Genomic DNA, 17,150 nt, shown 5'->3' with positions numbered 1-17,150 from the left:
CACCGAGCCTCCGTCGACGATATCGACGGTCGTTTCCTCTGCCGCGGCGAGTGTAGGCTAATCTACTCCAACAGCACCTTCAACAATGATCACATAGTTCTTGGGATTACCCTCAACGACGAAGGAAGCACCGTTAACTCAAATCAGGACCACTTAAACCAATTACTGTCGAACTTGTTAAACAGTTTGGAGGGAAAAGCTTTGGAGAGTTCCATGGGAGAGAAGAAGTTCGCCGTAGGTGCGGTGAGTGTGACAACCGCGCAAACGCTGTATGGAATGGCTGCTGCATGACGAAGACGAACGCATCTTCAACCACAAATTCGATTAAACCCTAAATACCCAAATTGATACCCCAATCTGTGAAATGTAATGAAATTTCGACGAACCCTAGAAGTACTCAGAAGAATTTCAATCCCTAATTCGATCAAATAAAAATCTGAATCCCATGCTTGCCTCTGTTCTTAACTGTTCTTGCAGTTCTGAGAACACAGTTCATCCCACAATAGCACAACGGACCACCATTGCTGTTTTTAACTCCTCGACCACCACCACAGACCACATTACTGTCTTGCTTCCGCCACCCGCTGCATGACGAAGACGAACAGGGATGCATCTTCAACCAGCCCTTCGATTAAACCCTAAATACCCAAATTGATACCCCAATTTGTGAAATGGAAAGAACTTTGGACGAACCCTAGAAATAGTCAGAAGAATCCCAATCCCTAATTCGATCAATTCAAAATCTGAATCCCCATTTTGGTTTAAAACATTCATTTTCTTTTTATCCACGTGCTTCACTGCCCTGCTTTAGTCAGTCACGTCAGCTAAGAAACTGACTACAGCATGCCACGTAAGACACACACTAACACCGTTGGAGACAGTTTAACGGAAAGGATCCAATTGTTGCAATTTTCATAAATTTGTGACCCAATTGAGATTTCTAGAAACAAAGGGACTAAATTGAGATTCCACGCGAAAATAGGGACTTAATGAATGATTAAACCTTTTTTTAACAAGAACAAATTAATTATGTATTTCGATCTTTATAAAAAGTTTTATAAAAAGTTTGATGTGACATGTAAACATGAGTCAATGAAAAACAATTTTACTTTGCAAAAGATTTTATGAATTTATTTTTTCTTTGCTCAAGGAAATGAGAAAGGTCTTGGTTATTGGAGTTTGGAATTTGTCTCATGAAATCCTTTTTGTATTTGCTTGAACTAAAAAGATTTTGTTCTAACTTATGTGAAGTTCACCAAAACCCAATGTTGGGTGCATATACATGATCTTTCTTTTTAATATTGACAATCAAAGACGATTTTTTCAATTGTGTGTGGCAATGACACATCCTTATCTTTAAATGATTACACTAAAAATAAATTTTAAGGTGTCTTTGCACGTGTCTTAGTTGATGTTGACTTGTTGTTTGATTTGTCTAATCAAATTTTGGTGCAAAGGATAGGATTTGCATTTATTACTAATATGGAGCGTGAAAAATGGTCTCTTTTTTATTCATATTGTAAAATAATTGGTTATAATATATCTAATTGTTGATTATTACAACAAAATGCCAATGTAATATCTAATGAGAAACAAATAATTGGAGCAAAAATTCAACAACTTTATAGTCCTAAGGTAGTTGATGCCCAAAATGGGAATAAACACTCTCTAGGTTCAATTTTAAACCTTTTGAGGCTATTTAGAGCCTACGGTGGAGCATGTGGGGAGTCTATAGTTGAGCCTGTGGTGGAGCCTATGAAGGAATATATTATGGTGTACTCTCTTGTGGTATCGTTTGTTAATCAGTCACAACTTGAGTCAAATCCTGATAATGTTTGTGTCGTACATGGATATTCTATTGTTAAAAATCTAGATGTTTCTATTGGTAGTGGTGTGCTAATGGATTCTGATTCCTTGGCTAATATGTCTTCTTTGGAGGATGTAACTCTTATTGTCAATAATTTGCAGGGTTTACAATATCTTAATTCATCTTATAGTAATTCCAAGATATTTCCTAATTCTTTGACCTCTAAAGAAGCTCATTTTGTGGAAGAATTGAAATTAACTTCTAAATTGACTAACATGCTTGATGAGAAAGATGATTCTATTACCCATGATGATAAGCCAGTTCAAACTACAAAGAAACCTAGTAGGGGTTGACCAATGAAAGTTAATAATAAACCTATCAAAGCAAGGACTTCTAAAAAGATAGAATGAGTTTTAAAGGTTTTGTGGAATGTAAGAGAGTTAGTTAATAATAAATCTCGGCATATGCTCATAAATTTGACTAGGAGCTATTAGGGGTTAAATTGGTTTACTATTTTCTATTAAAGTATTTACTTAGTTTTTTTTTCATAATAGGTACTTTTGTCTATATGTGCAATGTAATTTTATCATGGGTTTGATTTAGTCCCCATGTTTTTCCTGTTTTTTTAAATAAATTTTTCATGTAATGACCATGATGCCTAGCATGAGCCTATTCAGAGCCTATGAATTTAGGTTTCTTGATCTTTTTTCTAACACTTATGCATTATTCTATCATGGTTTTGTTGTGTGTTTGTAAAAGAAATTGGAGTTAAGTTAAACTAAGATAGGTGAGTTGGTTTTTGAAACTTTATTGAAAACACTAACTTTTTATTAAACTCTTTTGAAAGAAAATATAATTAAAAACATAATGTAATCAATTAAGGTGCCACAATTGATAAAGATTGCACACAAAATACAAAACACAAAAAGAACAATACATAAAAATTGAAAAAGGATGTGGTTGCAAAAATTTTTATACTAGTTTAAATAAAAATAGATGCTACATCCAATCTTAGTTATTCAACTTTAGAACAACCAAAATCCGCTATCTTTATAGTTACAAACACATGTGAAACATATACAAGATAAGAAACAAGAAAATTAACTCCTAAACATACTCAAAAAAGGGTATGTTCTACCTTTGGATCACACCAAGAGGAATATAACAAACAACTCTTGAAAACCTTCAAGAAGTCAACATTTCAACCCTTGAAAACTCATGAGGAATCAATATGGGATCACACTAACAACTTAGTAATGAAAAGAAGTTACTAAGCAATACTTTTTCAAGAGTCTTATAATTTAGCTTATCTGTAAGACTCACAAACACATGCAATATAAGTTATAACAAACAATACATTTTCAACATTATCTTCTTCAAACATCATCATCAAAACCAACTTCTCTTATCTATTTTATGAAGTATGACTTGACTTTATTCTTCAATTCTAACAATAGTGTGAAATTTGTTGGAATCATTAACTCTAAAAGGCTGATTGAATAAAGCCTTAAACTTTTCTTGCAAACAATTATATTATTAGATCATATAACAAAACAAAAAAAATCATCACCATATAAAATATGTTTATCGTGAGATTAAGTTCTTCAAAGGTTCCACTAATAAATTCAATTATTACAAACATGTACACAAGTCACAACTAATCATCTTCTTTTAATTTCTCCTTAGATTAAGACATCAAAATAAGAAAAAAATAAAAAGCTCTCAAAGAGAGAAAACTCACTGGATTAACTTAAAAAGTGTTTAAAGAAATGAAACTCACTAGGTTAACTTAAAAAGCTCTCAAAGAAAGAAAACTCACTAGGTTAACTTCATGGAGTGAAGAACAAACAACACTAAGAAAATTATGAATACTAGAAAATGTATAGGCAATTACAATACTCTTCTTCTTTATTTTGAATCTTTTAAATAGGATCTTCAATATGATTGTTGTTTCAAATTTTTCTTTCTTTGATTATTCCTTTTAACAAATATGATTAACTAATTGAATCGTTTGATTAAAAGTTATGATAAAGAAAAACATAATACGCTTGAAGCTCTTTTTTTAATGTAAAATAAAGTAATTCAAGCATACAAAATAAATATAATTAATTCATGCATATATAATTTTTTTATTTCCCTTTTGATATTTTACATGAATGTTTTGAAACATCTTTTATTTCTATACTTTTATTTCTATAAAAACATTTTGATTTATGAACACATATGTAGCAACCTTATAACTTCTTTGATTTTATTTGGTCTTTTAAAATAATTTTGTCCTTATATATTGTATTACTTATAGTTGATTTTATATTTAATCATCTTATTTTGATTAAGTGTCTAAAATTTGTAAGTTTCTCTAAACAGTTATACATTGCAACTAAAGTATAAAACACACATTGAAAAATTCTCATAATATAAGTATGTACATTTTAAATCATAACATTTAATATTTGTTATAATGAAAACTTCTCACAAAAAGACATAGGATGATTAGACCATCTAAGTCTCAAGAGATTGTATTGGAATCCTTTCACATTAAGATATTTTCAATTATAGAAAGGTGATAATATCAATTTTACCTACACATGATATGTTACCCTTTCTCATACCTTCAAATAAAGAGTCCTTATGCAACTAACTTTATAATATATACAACATGAACAATTTATTAAGACCTAACAATCTAATACATAAACAATTTAGGAGTACTAAATAGTTCAATGTCAAAGTTATAAAAGATTCGATAGTTCAAGCTATTAATGAATATTAAATGTCATCACCTAAGTATTTACCTCAACCGTGTAATTAAGCTTTGGAATGAACTTTGAGTTAGTGATGGTCTAATTACGATTTAATTGGTAATAATTATAATTTGTCTTAAATTGATCTGTATTAGAGGTAATCTCTCTAAAGACTGACTATTTGACCCGTTAATATCACAGTCGTTCGATCTCAAGAGTAATGCGTGGTCATGTTTGTAACATGGCTGAAAGTTTGGACTGTCCGGTCCAAAAGATTAACCAGATAGTCATACGATACAATTTTCATTTATATCAAAGAGAAATTAAAAAAAAATAACACAACCTTTTTATAATGAGACCCAAACATGCACCTTCAAACTAAATTCACTGTAATATTATCACACTCCAAGAATTAAATCATCAAAAGTAAAACTAAATCACCAGTTTCATACCATGCAACTATCTTGAAAAAAAATCTAGACACCTTAGTTAAAGATACATAATATCTTTTACTATTTTGCAGTTCAATTCAATTTTAAAATAAAAGAAAAATTAAGACTAGAGAATGAGATAACGATGCTAATCTCTGTAATATATTTTGAATCATTTGATAATTTCAAATTAGGAGATACAATAGTACTCGTACGAACACATGTTTTATTCCAAGTTCACATGAAAAGGAAAAAAATCTTTTATTTCTTTCTCCAAAAGTGGGTATTTGAAAATGACATTTTGATTATCAAGTCAGGAGAGATTCAACATATAGGCTATAGAAAGGGTAAAATTGTGTACAAAAAATTAGTTTAATCTTGAGTGACATGTTTAAAATTGTGAGGAGAAAAGAGTAAAAGAATTCATCAAAGTGAAAGAACCGTCAATCGGAAAAGTATGTAAGATAAACTTCATTACTAAACCATTGAGAACAGTAAATTTTCGTATATGTTGAGTGAATTATTTTGGATTTTATTTCTTTAAACTATTGTCAATATAATATATCTTATCGATATTAGAAACGTCACGATGAATTTTATCCTTAGTTATAGAAAAACTGAGTCTCCAAAATACCCGACTTTTAGGAGGACATCTTCACAGTGCATCAAATATTATTTTATAACTATATCGTACAATAACATTTGTAACTATCACTACTTTATGCACCAGTGGCCCTGCTTCTGATGCAGATGCCAGATTCTACACGCAGGGGAATAGGAAATTGTAGAGAATCACAAGGTACAACAATTAAAATAAGCTTGGATCTTCAGATCCTTTCGCCTACATCCCATATCTGTCGTAAACATTACATGACTCACATCATAAAATAACTTCATTATATGTAATAGAACAATGACAAATTTAATTGATTAACCAGAAGAACAACACCCTCTTGTTCAGGATTCTTCATGAAATTAATGATTGGTTTAATTTCATGGTCGAGAACAAGATTGTTAACTTAGTAATAGTCTTAGTGAAGACCCAATTGTACTAGCTGCTACCCGAAACACATGTAGCAATGGCCATAGTTGGTGGTTCCACTTTGAGTAATATAAAATTGTGGGTCAAATCATGCCTGTGTAACTTCAAGGGCATTTGGGTCCTCCACGCTTGGTCTTCCAGTTGTTGTAGCAGGGGCACACAGACTTGTTCCCATAGTAGCCAGGGGGAACACATAGGCAAGTTTTGCAGCACTTTTGACAGAAGAACATGCATGGCTTGTGGTACTGTGTCTGGCTACATCTTCTTGAGCATTCAGAAGGGCATTCTGATCCAACAAACATCGCTCATTAGATCACACATAATTCAGATATACATGAAAGCAAATTGAGTTCAAAACCATCAGAAACTTTTGGTTCATGAACCATGATGAACAGATAGTACAGCTTAGTGTAAACATCATTGAGAGTATCATTACTCACGTGAGCTCTTTAGACTCCCAGGTCCATAATTCCTCCCGGGTCCATTTTTACTCTGAAAATCAATGGAAAGAAATAGTCAAAATATGATTTTTTTTTTCAATTCTGAAATTTGTCAACCAATTAAAACCAGTCATTGTATGTTGTAAAACTGCATTACTGTTGATCTGATCTCATTTTCACATGACACATCATGAATTACGTAAACACAAGTGAAAATCACACCATACAATAGTTTCCAGAGATTAGAAAAGAGATACTCACTCGGTCCAAGTGATAAGCTGCATCTTTTGCCATAACCTGAAACCACAGGAAAAATAAATTCAAACAAGGTTTAGACTTGGAGCATATATATATATATATATATATACACATATATATATTATCAAACAGCTTACATACATAACTGTGACATGTAAATGCAATAATGGGTTGTTTTAGAAGGGAGTATAACCTGAGTTGTGATCATGGAAATGGCAAGGAGAGCCAGAAGCAGAACGCAGAGAAGCTTAGTCATGGCCATTGCACTACAGAAAAGGGTCGAAGTGGTGTTTGTAGAGAAATAGAAAGGACAGAGTAAAGAGTGTGGGGAAGGGGTTTGAGGGGCCTTCGGTTTAAGAGGCCTAAATGGTTCGGTGCGTTTGGTTTGATTCAGATGCAGCGGTTTGTAAGAGATATAAATAGACGCGGTTTGGCTTTTAACTCTGAAAAGGATGCATATTGGATAATAGTGCATTATTTAATTATTACCGTATAGTATAATACTGTATGTATTGTATTTCTTATGTGTAGCAGTACCTGTTTTTGTATTCATGAGAACGTGAGCCCGTACCTTTCATTGTGCTACCATCTTATCCCAAACTTTTGCACCATTCAATAATCTGATTTTATTTACTGCTCAAGCTGCACCATACATTATTCATTTTTGAAAAATAAAACACATGAGTTTTTGTTAAAAATTTAAGTGTAAGTTTAATTCTCATTATGGATTAAAAAAAATAGAACATCAAGGTGAAGACTTATTAATTTATTTTTTAAAATTTTTAAATTAAAAGTAATATTAATTCCTTTTAATCATCACACACCTAAATGGTTTCATAAGAAAATATTTTTGTATTCGTATAAGTTATTAAAGAATAGCAAAATACCATTACTACTTGCCAAGTTAAAATAACATTGTATAGTATAATATTTTTGGTTTGAATTATTTGTCATCATTAACCTTTTAGCATGTAAGGTAACAAAATTCACTCTTTCAGTTCATTAAATAAATTAATGAAAAACATACATTTGTTACCTTTTTTCTACCATAAGTTAAAATGGCATATGTTTTAAAAATCGAAATGTCATTGAAATAATGAAAAGACGTGTTTAAATATGTTTGGTTAGATTGGTTGTGGAACCGATACTAACTAAAATAATACAAATGATTGAATACGTAAGAAATAACATTAAAGAAATATAATGTCAGAACGCAATATTATTAAAAAAAAATTAAAATAACTTACTTTATAAATTTTTAACATTGAGAAAAAAAATATATTAAAAAATTGATTGAACCGCTTTGAATAAGTTTTTTTCCAAAATTTGGCTTTGCATTACTTTTTAACCTGTTCAATTGAAAACTAACCTTCTGACTAATAAACCAAACATTAGACGACTTCATTTAGTTTGGTATATGACCAAAAAGTGATGCTACTGATGACAGAAATAATAGCTCTTCAAAATAATAAAGTTAGCATTAGATTTATTAAGAAGTGAACTTATATATAAAAGTAATTTATAAAAGAAAATCTGTTTTCATTTATATATTTTAAATTAACCCTTGAAAAAGTAAAAGAATCGAAATTTGGATAGACAGAATGATGTAAATGTTTGGATGATTTGAAAATGATTAAAAGTGGGATGGGAAACGAAGCACATCGAGGTTGCAACGAAAGGCATTTGTTGTTAGTTAGTAGTAAGATTGTTTTATTTGTAGTTTGGAGGAAAGAAAAAAGTGATGATTAGTGAGAGGATGAGGAGAGAGAAATCACATGGGTTGGGTAGTGGTTAAGTTAAGAGTGGGGTCGAGTGAGAGCTATATAATTGAAAGAGAAAGAAGGGAAAGCCATGTGCATGAGTGCATCTGCACATGACTCAAAGATAGGCCAAAACAAGGACAGCAGTGCGCACGATACGCTGTCACCCCGATGCTCTTTCATTCATTCGTTCTATTCACACTCTTTTTACTTCTCTTATATTTCTATAAATAAATAATCCATTTAATATAATCAATATTAATATCATTTTATTTTTAATATAATTAAAACTATTATCACTTTATTCTAACTACTTTAATTATATATGTGTTTTAACATCCACGTAATAATATATAACTATTAAAAAAATATCACATTTAATATTTAAAAAAGGTAAAGTTTTTTTAAAACAGAATATTATAATTACAACTATATGAACCTATAACTAAACTAAACTATTGCACCAGTTTCATCATTCAATAACTACCCTATCATCTGTTCACACCATTTATAGTGATTATTGCAAATGAAAAAAACACAGACAAAATAACATAGAAAAAAAGATAAACTAATGTTCAAAAAGAATATTTATAAAACAAGCATATAGATGTTATTACACATAACTCATTCATAACAAAAATCACATCGCAAATAAAGACTCAGACTAGACAAATGATCTAAATACATGTATTAATATCATATTCTATGAGTTATGCACTTATGCTGACCTCTACTACTTTAAAACACAAGGTTAATTCATTAACATCTTTTACTAAGGTAAAACTCCTACACGAGAACCTCCTGCTCCTCTCACCACATACCCCACCCTTCTCTACTTAAGATTGAATGATTATTAGAGCTATAAGAAAACTTCTAATACTAAATTCATATATCAATACATGCGCTAAAGAAATCACAACTAATCCTCCTTGGATTAGTACCAACCATCTTCAGATAAACATCATAAACTAACTATCATTTTTATCATTCATAAAATTATACATTAAACATGCTAGAAGAGAACATATGAAATAGAGTCAGACTATGTTAATTTTGTTTAGCAAGAATATCTACTTGCTCAACGAGTAGTGTCTGAAAGTCCACTCGCCCAACGACCAGATAGCTTCGCCTAATGAAATTATCATGGGAACTCATAAACTTAAATTCTCCCAAAAGTCATCCAACGAGACTTGTCTCGTCCAACTACTACCAAGTCAGTGAGCTCTCTGACTTTAGCTTCGTCCAACGAGTATATTCTCGGCTAGGGACCACCAAGTTCATAGTTTTCTAACTTTGATTTCTCCCAACAAGTATATTCTTGCTCAACAACAATCAAGTCAGTAGCTCTCTAACTTTGGCTTCGCCTGATGAGCATATTCTCGTATAACGAGTTTGGATAATTCTGGAGAACAAAATTCTATAGATTTATGCAATTCTAGCCCCTTCAAACAGTTAAACAACTATTACAAATGCGAAACATACCAAATTTCAAATTACACTACCTTTCCCAATTTAAACAACATCATTTGCAATACCAATCAGACAACATTCCCAATTTCATCTAAGCTAAATTAAAGTCCTAATTTCAATTCCACACATCATAATTAATCACACATCTCAATGATACAAGTAAATCATCGTACAAACGTACAATTAAAAATTATAAGGTATCAATCACATAAAGATTGTGCAATTGGCTTCCCTTACCTGAAAGATAGATACAATTGCTCTAAGGAATCCCAAATCCTTCAAGCTCATAGGATATCCTATACATACCAAGGAACAACACAAAAAACGATTAGGACACACCATTATAACAATTGATCAACAAAGACTCGTATAGAAGACTAAAACACTATATACAAACCAAGATGATTCATATGCACAGGAAAAACATAGGGACTAAGAAAATGGGTAGAAAACCAACTTACTCTATTGGAGAAACTAATCGAACAAAAATGGGGAGCTTGACACAAGCATCACTTTAGCCGTCTCTGATTTTCAAACAAATGAATGGAAGGTGAGAAAACCTAGAAAGAAGGAAGAAAGCTCTAGAAGAAAGATTTTTATAGAGAATGTGTGTTTTTAAATAATGAAACTCGTTTATAAAAAAACTCAATTTATACTTTAAACTTTTAATATTAAAATAATCAAGTTTCACCATTTTAAACACACTATCAATTCTAAACCACAATTTTCTAGACTCTTACATTCTCTCCAACAATTAAATTTTTAACCTAAAAAATTAGACTTACTAGAGAACAAATGTGGGTATGCCTCTCTCCTATCCTCCTCTATCTCTCATGTAGAGTCACCTATTCTGCCATCCTAAACGACTTTTACTTGATTGATGGTCTTTCCTCTAAGTTTCTTTGTTTGACGGTCCTCTATACTAACAAACTCTACACTTCCATTGAGAGATCTTTTCCAACTTGAGCATCCTCCGCTTCTAGCACATGAGAAGGATAAGACACATACTTCCTTAACTGAGAAACGTGAAATTGATGAAGATTGACCAACTAAGGAGGCATGACAATCTATAAGCCATTAGCCTAATTCGTCTTAAAATCTGATATGGGTCAATAAACTTAGGATTAATATTTTTCAAACAAATATCCCTTTCTACATTAGTTGTTGGAGTCACTCATGAAAAAACATGATTCCCAATTGCAAACTCCAATGATCTTCTCCTCTGATAAACATAAGACTTTTGCCTACTTTATGAGGCCTTCATCATCTAGTGTATCATCTTCACTTTATTTGTGGTTTTGTACTACAACTCAGGTCCCACCAACATTGCTTCACCATCCTGGTACCAACACAAATGAGTTCTGCATCTTTTTCCATATAAAGCCTCATAAGGTGTCATACATATACTCACCTATAGCTACTGTTGTAGGTAAACTCAACCAAAGGTAGCACTTCATCCCACTTAAATGATTTAACACATAGGTTCTTAATAGATCCTTCAAAGACTGAATTATTCTCTCTGATTGCTCATCTGTTTGAGGATGATAGGCATAAATCATCCTCAACCTGCTATCCATAGCCTCTTGTAGCGTTTTCTAGAATCTTGAAGTGAATCTCAGATCTCTATCTAACATAATGCTAAATGACACATTGTGTAACCTCACTATCTCCTTTATGTACAACTGTGTCATCTTAGCCATAGACATCCTCAAATTCACTGCTAAGAAATGGACACTCTTCTTTAACCGATGAACTATAATCCAGACAATATCATGAACTTTCATCAATCGTGGTAAATGAGTAACAAAATCCATAGAAATGTTATCACATTTCCACTTCGGTATGTTTAACCGCTACAACATCCTACTAGGTCTCTAATGTTTTACCTTTTCTTTTTGACAGTTTAAACAAGCTATCATAAACCAAGACACATCCCTCTTCATACCAAACCACCACTTAATATCTTAATATATTTTAGTCATGCCTAGATACATGTTAAAATGATTCTTGTGATTTTCCTCAAAGATTAGCCTCTTCAACTATGCATTGTCTGGTGCACAAACTCTGTCTTGAAACCTCAAAACCCCGTCTAATCCCATCATAAACTCCTTAGCCTGTTTTGAGCCAAACAACCCCACTGTTTTCTCTTGGCTAGGATCCAACAACTACTTCTCTTTTATCTATCATAGAAAATCACTAGATATAGTTAGATTAGTACATCTAATGAAATTTTTTTCTAACTCCACTTGTAGCTTCAGGTCTCTGAACTTCTCTGTTAACCCAAGTTCTCTAATCATCATGAGAAACATGTACTATCTTTCTACTTAAAGCATCTGCCACGACATTCATTTTTCTTGGGTGGTATAGTAGTTCGAAGTCATAATCCTTTAGGAACTCTATTCACCTTTTCTTCCTCATTCACCTTGTTCTAATCAAACAGATACTTCAAACTCTTGTGATCATTGAATATTTGGAACTGTACACAATAAAGATAGTGCCTTCAAATAATTTAAAGCAAACATCACCACTGTTAACTCTAAATCATGAGTAGGGTAGTTCTTCTTATGAATCTTTAACTTCCTTGAAGCATAAAATACTACCTTCCCTCTTGCATGAGCATACAACCTAATCCCTAATAAGAAACATCACAATAAACTTAAAAGTATTTACATGCGTAAGAAATTATTAACACTGGAGCACTCGTCAACCGACTCTTAAACTCTTGGAAAATTTCTTTACACTTGTCTGTTCAAGCAAACAATTGTTCTTTGTGAGTTAGTTGTGTCAAAGGTGCCACTATTTTAGAGAATTTTTCTATTAATCTCCTATAGTAGCTAGCTAAAACCCACAAAAACTTCTTATTTTCGTCATCGACTTAGGTCGCTCTCATTGCTATATTGCTTTAACTTTAGCTGGAATCACAAGCATCCTTTGAGCTGATATTGTTAAGATAAAATCATCTATGTGCCTAAACACTCTCATGTTTTGAAGTTTAACCAAATAACATTAAAAACAGGATAATAATATGAAAATAAGTTAGGATGAAAACACAAGACTTAGAATCGAAATCCACAACATAGAAAATCTTAAGAAAAAACTTAGGTCCTTAAGAAATAGAAAAACATATAGGTCAAAACACCTAGACGTTGTGATAAACGGTTATTATGCCTAAAGCATCTAAGAGAGTTAAAGTGAAACACTTAATGATTATCATACCCAAAGAGTATTCAATTTAGCTCTCGAATACAAAATAGTGTCAAGACGATGTCTTTAACAAAACATACTAAAAGATTAAAAGCATTAAACATCAAAAGAAAACAAGAAAAGCTAAACGCTATCTTTCTAAAAAGACAAAATCACAAGAAGTGTTTACTTTCCTAAATGATACCACGAGTTAAAATAATACTACGTCTAACGATGAAGTCCTTCCTGAACACTTGGTATCTTAAAGAGAAAAACTTAATTTTCAAATACTACCTTAGTGGTAGGAAATCAAAAGACACTTTGTTGTTCTGAGCAACAAGCATTAAATGACATTAAATGATCAACTTTCAAAAACAACAAAATTGATAAGAAAAGACATATCTATTCCATACACAATTTACTCTACTCTTTGAAGATAAGCTATTCTACACGCATCAATAAAGCTTCAGATCAAAATATCAGAAGTGGACGTTATAGACAAAAGAGATATTCACAGAATGTTCTTCACTTGAAGCCATACCTAAAAGAAAGTACTACCTACTTCAAGCAAAATACTGAAAAAGCATGTCTGTTCTGACAAGTTGACTTATCCAACTGTAGTTATACACGAAGAAAGAGAAGGCACAAGAATCAAATGGAGAAATCTAATACTAAATAAACCTAATGTATTTAGTTTAACTTTATAAGATTAACTCCAACTAAAAGCTTTAAATATTAAATTTATGAATTTTATTTTAATAAAGTATTCAACATTATTACTTAACAGTGAGATTTAGATTCAAAAGGGAAATTATATACATTATAAGTCTTATGACATTATCATTTTATCCTGTGAACATTTGAGCTTTCCACGTTACTAATTCATAATTAGTTTAAACATTAAAATTATAAAAGTAAAGATTAAAATATATAATAATTTTAAATACTGAAATGAAATTTATAATTTTAGATAATAAATAATTAATATTTATAATTTAATGAATGGTTGTAAGCAGTTTCTTATAAAATAACAAACTAGAGGTCCAGTGTCCTGCTTTCATGTACAAGATCAAATCATCATCTCATATAATATGTTGTAATTTTATAATACGATGATAATTTAATATGTTGTAACTTAATTTATGTGATAGTTTAATAGTTTAATATGTTGTAATTTTTTGTATTTAAAATGAGTATTTTTTTTTAAATAGAAAAGGTTCATGGGTTAGCCTTGGTCTATAGGACTTTTATAAATATTTTGGTCCTGTAAGTTTTTTTTTATGATAGACTTTTTGGTCATGTGAGTTCTTCTAGGTTCAATCAATGCTTATTAGAATCAAATCATATAAAGATGACCAATGGGTCTACCTATGAACATGTTATTTTTTATTTTCTAAACTCTTGTTTAATCTCTATTGTACGTCAATAAGAAAATGAACAACATATTTGTTTTCAACAATAAAATAAAATTAGATGGCAAAGTAAGAGAACAAAAGTCATGGCTAGATAGTATTCTTACAATTTCATGAGTTTTATTACATCTAAGGAATGAAATTGATTTACCTTAAGAAATAAATTGATTTAACGAGTTTTTATTTCCTCTAAGAAACTAATTTTACATCTTTAGATATCTTTTGAAGCATCACAAAGAAACGATTATGCGATTTCGAGGTTTAATATTGAAAAAAAAATTGTATAAATTTAAGAAACTAAAAAACATAATGTACCAGATGACCCTCGGACGGTACCTGACAAACAGTCAGGACGAAAGGTACCTCTCAAACATCCAGAACGGACGGTCGTGATAGGTAGGTCTCCGGACATGATTAAGGTAAAACACTGGTTAAAGGATTGAGCTCTAGATTGGGCCGTGATTAAGGCTTTGCTAATCCAAAGCCCATGACCAAAACTATAAATACAAGTCAAAGGTAAGAGGTAGACAGATTCATTAATTACGCATTTATTGCAGCGCTTAAACTACCGATCGAATCATTACTGACTTAAGCATCGGAGCACCTTTGAGAGGTATCCTCCCAAGCGAACAGGATAGACAGACGAACTTTGGACAATAGAGAAAAGAATCTCATAGAGACCAGACGGAGGCAATAGGTGACTCGACCCGTACAGGAACACATAATAACATTAAAGAAAACTAGTTTCATTATGTATGGCTGTACAAGAGAAAAGATTGTTTTCAATGTGTGACATGGAAATTGGATTTTGTCATATTGCTGACAAAAAAGAGAGGAAGAAAGAGTTCTGATATAGAAGTGCCAAATGCAATATTTGTCTTTCTCTCTACTTGCTATATATGTGCATGTGTGATGGAGATCTTAGAATCTCTAACACTTTGATTTCTATTACTTTAATCTCAATTATTTTATTTATGTGGTCCTTTTTTTTTACTAAAGTACAAGCCAGTCATAGTATGGGAAAACACATTGTTTTCATAGTATCTCTGTAACTAGCTACAGTGTACTCTTAAAATTCACTGATTCTAAAGTATCATGGGTATCATGCTGGTAAGTATACTAGTATTTTATAAATTTTATAAATTTTCTGGGAATTTTAATACTTTATTCAAGATGATGAAGTAGCCTTATCCTCCTTTTGTTTTTATAAAGATAGCATATAGAAAGCTTCAGTAAGTATATGTAATAAGTATATTTCATTTTAAATTTGCAAAGTTCTATATTTATAGGTTTATCTTTGTTATTTTATTATTATAAATTGTTATATTTTTTTAGTAAGCAAATTAAATGTAAATTATAATATGAGAAATGATAAAATATTATTATTATTTATTAATAATATAAATTTGTTGATCAAGAATTAAACATAGTTTACATGTTCTAACGAACCAATATAAAAATATAATGCACGATTCAATCCTTTCTTTTTATATTTTTACATGTTTGAAATGTTCCACAAAACACATTTAATGTATCTATACGTTTATATTTGACAAATGAAGAAGATGAAGTTGTTTGAGTTCAAAGTTCTCAATAATAAAAAGGAATATGCAAGGCTCTTTCTTTGAAACTATATATAAAGCTATTTTTTAAGAGGAAAACAAAAGACATGATCAAATTCAAAATGCTAAAATAGTGTCAAAATCTTTCTGTAACCTTAAAGCTTTGTGAAAGTATTTTGGTTTGTTCATATCTGAATTTAGAAGTGAGTGAGTATATTATATACCAGCACTCTTTAATAAACAAGCTCATGTGATATTTGTGATCACACTTATCTTTGGTCATTTTTCTTATGTGTTAATTACATATTATTATACTATATTATAAAAAAATGAGAGATTTACAAACCAATAAAGACTTCTTGACAAATCGTTTGTCAATGTAAAACCATCGTTTGACTACTTCATATCAAACAATGTATTGCAACAATTTCAAAAAAAAAAATTAAAACAAAATTCAACCCCTCCTTCTTATGGTTTAAACTATTTTTCACACACAAACACTTTTCTTTGTACTCTTTGTTAGATAAGTTTTTTCTTGAACAATCCTCAGCCTGTATGTTTTTGTGATGACGAACAATATTTATATTTATAGTAAACTAGATAATTATACTCAAACTTGTATTCATCTTAACATGTTAACTTTCTTTTAGTGAGTGAAACCATGTGATTTCATGTCACTATCTTTGTGTAAACAAAATGTTTCAGTCAAGTGGTTGTTTCCAAAGAATATTTGTAACTTAATAAGAAATGGTTGTATTCAATCAATATGTGTAGTTTAGGTAAAGGTGATTGTGTTCAAACAATACTTAGCTTAGCCGGAAGTGATTGTCCACAAAATACTTATAGTTTAGCTGTGAGTGATTAAGTCCAAATAATGCTTGTAACATCTAGTGATAGTTTGTGTTAATGAAATCTTGAAAAGGTTGATGAAGAATTAGTATAAGAATATCATGAGTAAATCTTTCTAATCCTTTATATTTTTATATTTCATGTTATTTATCTGCAACTACCCTAAGGAGTAGAGTTTTGAAAAAAAAATTG

General features: G+C 30.9%; 1 protein-coding gene across 1 annotated transcript; it reads right to left on the bottom strand.

Moving 5' to 3' along the window:
• Positions 1–5,782: 5,782 nt before the first annotated feature.
• Positions 5,783–7,123, bottom strand: LOC108344967 (gibberellin-regulated protein 6). The gene is made up of 4 exons (XM_017583512.2): positions 6,916–7,123; positions 6,726–6,761; positions 6,465–6,516; positions 5,783–6,310 (listed from the first exon to the last, which is right to left on the bottom strand). Exons 1-4 carry the CDS (start codon positions 6,982–6,984, stop codon positions 6,129–6,131), a joined length of 339 nt encoding a protein of 112 aa, XP_017439001.1. The 5' UTR covers positions 6,985–7,123; the 3' UTR covers positions 5,783–6,128.
• Positions 7,124–17,150: the final 10,027 nt, after the last annotated feature.

Source organism: Vigna angularis, chromosome 4 (genome assembly GCF_016808095.1).
Source record: "Vigna angularis cultivar LongXiaoDou No.4 chromosome 4, ASM1680809v1, whole genome shotgun sequence".
NCBI lineage: Eukaryota > Viridiplantae > Streptophyta > Magnoliopsida > Fabales > Fabaceae > Vigna > Vigna angularis.
This window is presented reverse-complemented; position numbering and strand designations above follow the sequence as displayed.